Source organism: Geospiza fortis, unplaced genomic scaffold (genome assembly GCF_000277835.1).
Source record: "Geospiza fortis unplaced genomic scaffold, GeoFor_1.0 scaffold55, whole genome shotgun sequence".
Taxonomy (NCBI): domain Eukaryota; kingdom Metazoa; phylum Chordata; class Aves; order Passeriformes; family Thraupidae; genus Geospiza; species Geospiza fortis.
The window spans coordinates 10,862,745-10,864,813 of NW_005054308.1; the positions used below are offsets into that span (position 1 = coordinate 10,862,745).

At 52.3% G+C, this 2,069-nt stretch overlaps 1 protein-coding gene across 1 annotated transcript in view; it reads right to left on the reverse strand.

Annotated features, from left to right (window-relative positions):
* Window positions 1-199, reverse strand: part of SH3TC2 (SH3 domain and tetratricopeptide repeats 2) — a 16,114-nt gene extending 15,915 nt beyond the window's left edge. The window contains 1 exon segment of the mRNA XM_031055226.1: window positions 73-199. Within this exon segment, the coding sequence (XP_030911086.1) occupies window positions 73-199 (127 nt within the window).
* Between the last annotated feature and the right edge of the window lie 1,870 nt (window positions 200-2,069).

The following is a 2,069-nucleotide window of genomic DNA, read 5'->3' on the forward strand; positions in this document are numbered from 1 at the left end:
CTCTCGCTCTGCCAAGCCTGCCCCAGCTCCCAGCCGCTCTGCCCCATTCCCAGAGCAGAGCTGCTCCCTCACCTTTGGGGATGTCCAGCTGGGCCCCATCCAGCATCCTCCATGCAGGGCTGGCTGTGATCCTGCTCCTCCTTCCTGCCTGTTGCTTCTCCTGTGTCACCGTGGGGGCAGCTGGCAGCACCACGGGCATCTCTGGCACCCACAGCCAGGTGAGTTCTGCAGCCCGGGCACTCCAAACCCCAGCTCCAACAGCAGCAGGAAGGGGCTGGCTGCCCTGCAGGATCCCCTGGGCATCCCAGGATGAGGGTGAGCCTCATTCCCTCCTCACTCACATCCTCAGAGCTTCCGCAGCCCTCAGGGTCGGGATTTGGGGTGCCTGGGAGGGCTCACTGAGCTGGGAGGGGTCTGCAGAGCATCGTTGGCCAGCAGCAACACAGCACCTGCAAAACAAAACCCAAAAGGGTTTAGGGAGAGGACTTGCAGGTTTTGAGGGGTTTTAGGGATGGGTTTTTACTGCAGCAACCAGGCAGTGCCACCACTGCAGGGATTTGTGTGCTGGGGATGCTCCAGGAGCATTGCTGCCTCTGCCAGGCTGCATCCCAAACCATGGCAGTGCCTTGGACTTCTCCAGAGGAGGGAATAATTAACCCAGGGATTGATTATTATATTAATTATTATATTAATTGATTATATATTAATTATATATTAATTATTATATATTAATTAATCAATGTATTAATTTATTAATTATTATATGTTAATTGATCCAGGGATTCATTATTATATGAATTATTATAGGAGGGAATAATTAGGCCAGGCTGGATGAGGCTGTGAGCACACTGGTGCAGTGGAAGGGGCTCCAGCCCACCAACAGAGGGAAATTTTAAAGTCCCTTTTAACCCAGATCTAGTGATCTCTGTGATTCCATGACCCAGAGAGGGAATTTCTCAGCAGACAGATTCCCACGCCTGGCACAACTGCAGTGCCCCTAGAGCAAAGCCTGAGCAGTGCCCGGCTGTGGGAATGGCAGGATGGAACCCACCTGCATGGGGCTGGCAGCTTCCACACAAAAGGGAAGGCAAACCAACCTGTGCAGGGAGGGCTGCACTGAGAGGTGCTCGGGGCACACTCAGAGCAGCTGCAGGAGTGGGGATTCCTCATCCACATCCCAAAATACCAGCCTGGAGAAGGGAGCATCCCCTCCATCCTGCTGCTGAGCCCAGAGCTCTGCACCCAGAGCAGGAAGGGCAGTGCTGGGCCGGGCCAGCGCTGCTCCCCCTGGGCAAAGGCAGAGCCTGGTCCCTGCTCACCAACCCTGGGAGCTGCACAGCTAAAATCCTCCCCCAGCTGAGCCAGGTGCAGGAACCAGAGGGGGAATGCAGCCTGCCTGTGCTCAGAGCACACAAATGGAATTCTGTGGTGGATTCAGGCACACCTTTACACAAGAGGTCTTGCTGCTTTGGGTCCATGCAGTCCAAGTGTTCAAAACTCGAGCAGGGCAGTGTTTATAAACAAAGCTTTTTGCTTTTATCAGTTCCTGCTCACCAATTAGCATCAATTTCTTCTACACAGGGGATTGTTTTTTAAAGCAACAAAATGGGAGGATTTAATATTTTAATATTAATATTTTAATATTTTAAAAACAAATGTCTTCCTTTGTGGTTGTGAAATGTCTTTTTGTTTTCAAGTCTACCTTGACAATTTAGCAACCAAACCCATCCCTGCACAAGCAAAGGTGTCACCTCCTGTTTGACCTGAGCTGGAATTTGCCTTTTGGCCAGCAAGCTGAAAACCTCTCACTCCACTTCCTACACTTCTGCTTCCCAACAAATCCTGGAACTGCCCTGGAGAGCCCTCATTGCTGCTGCAGCCTGGCCTCCCTGGAAAAGCCAGGGATAAGTTTGGAGTATTTCCTGGCATCTCAGCCTGTTCCAGAGGGGGTTCTCTGCCTGTGCTTGCTCTCCAAGGGCTCTGCTCCCTCTGCAATCCCACTGTCAGCCACTTTTCCCTGCCCTGGGCGCAGAATGGAGTGAGAGTGGCTGTGCAGGCACCCTCGGCTC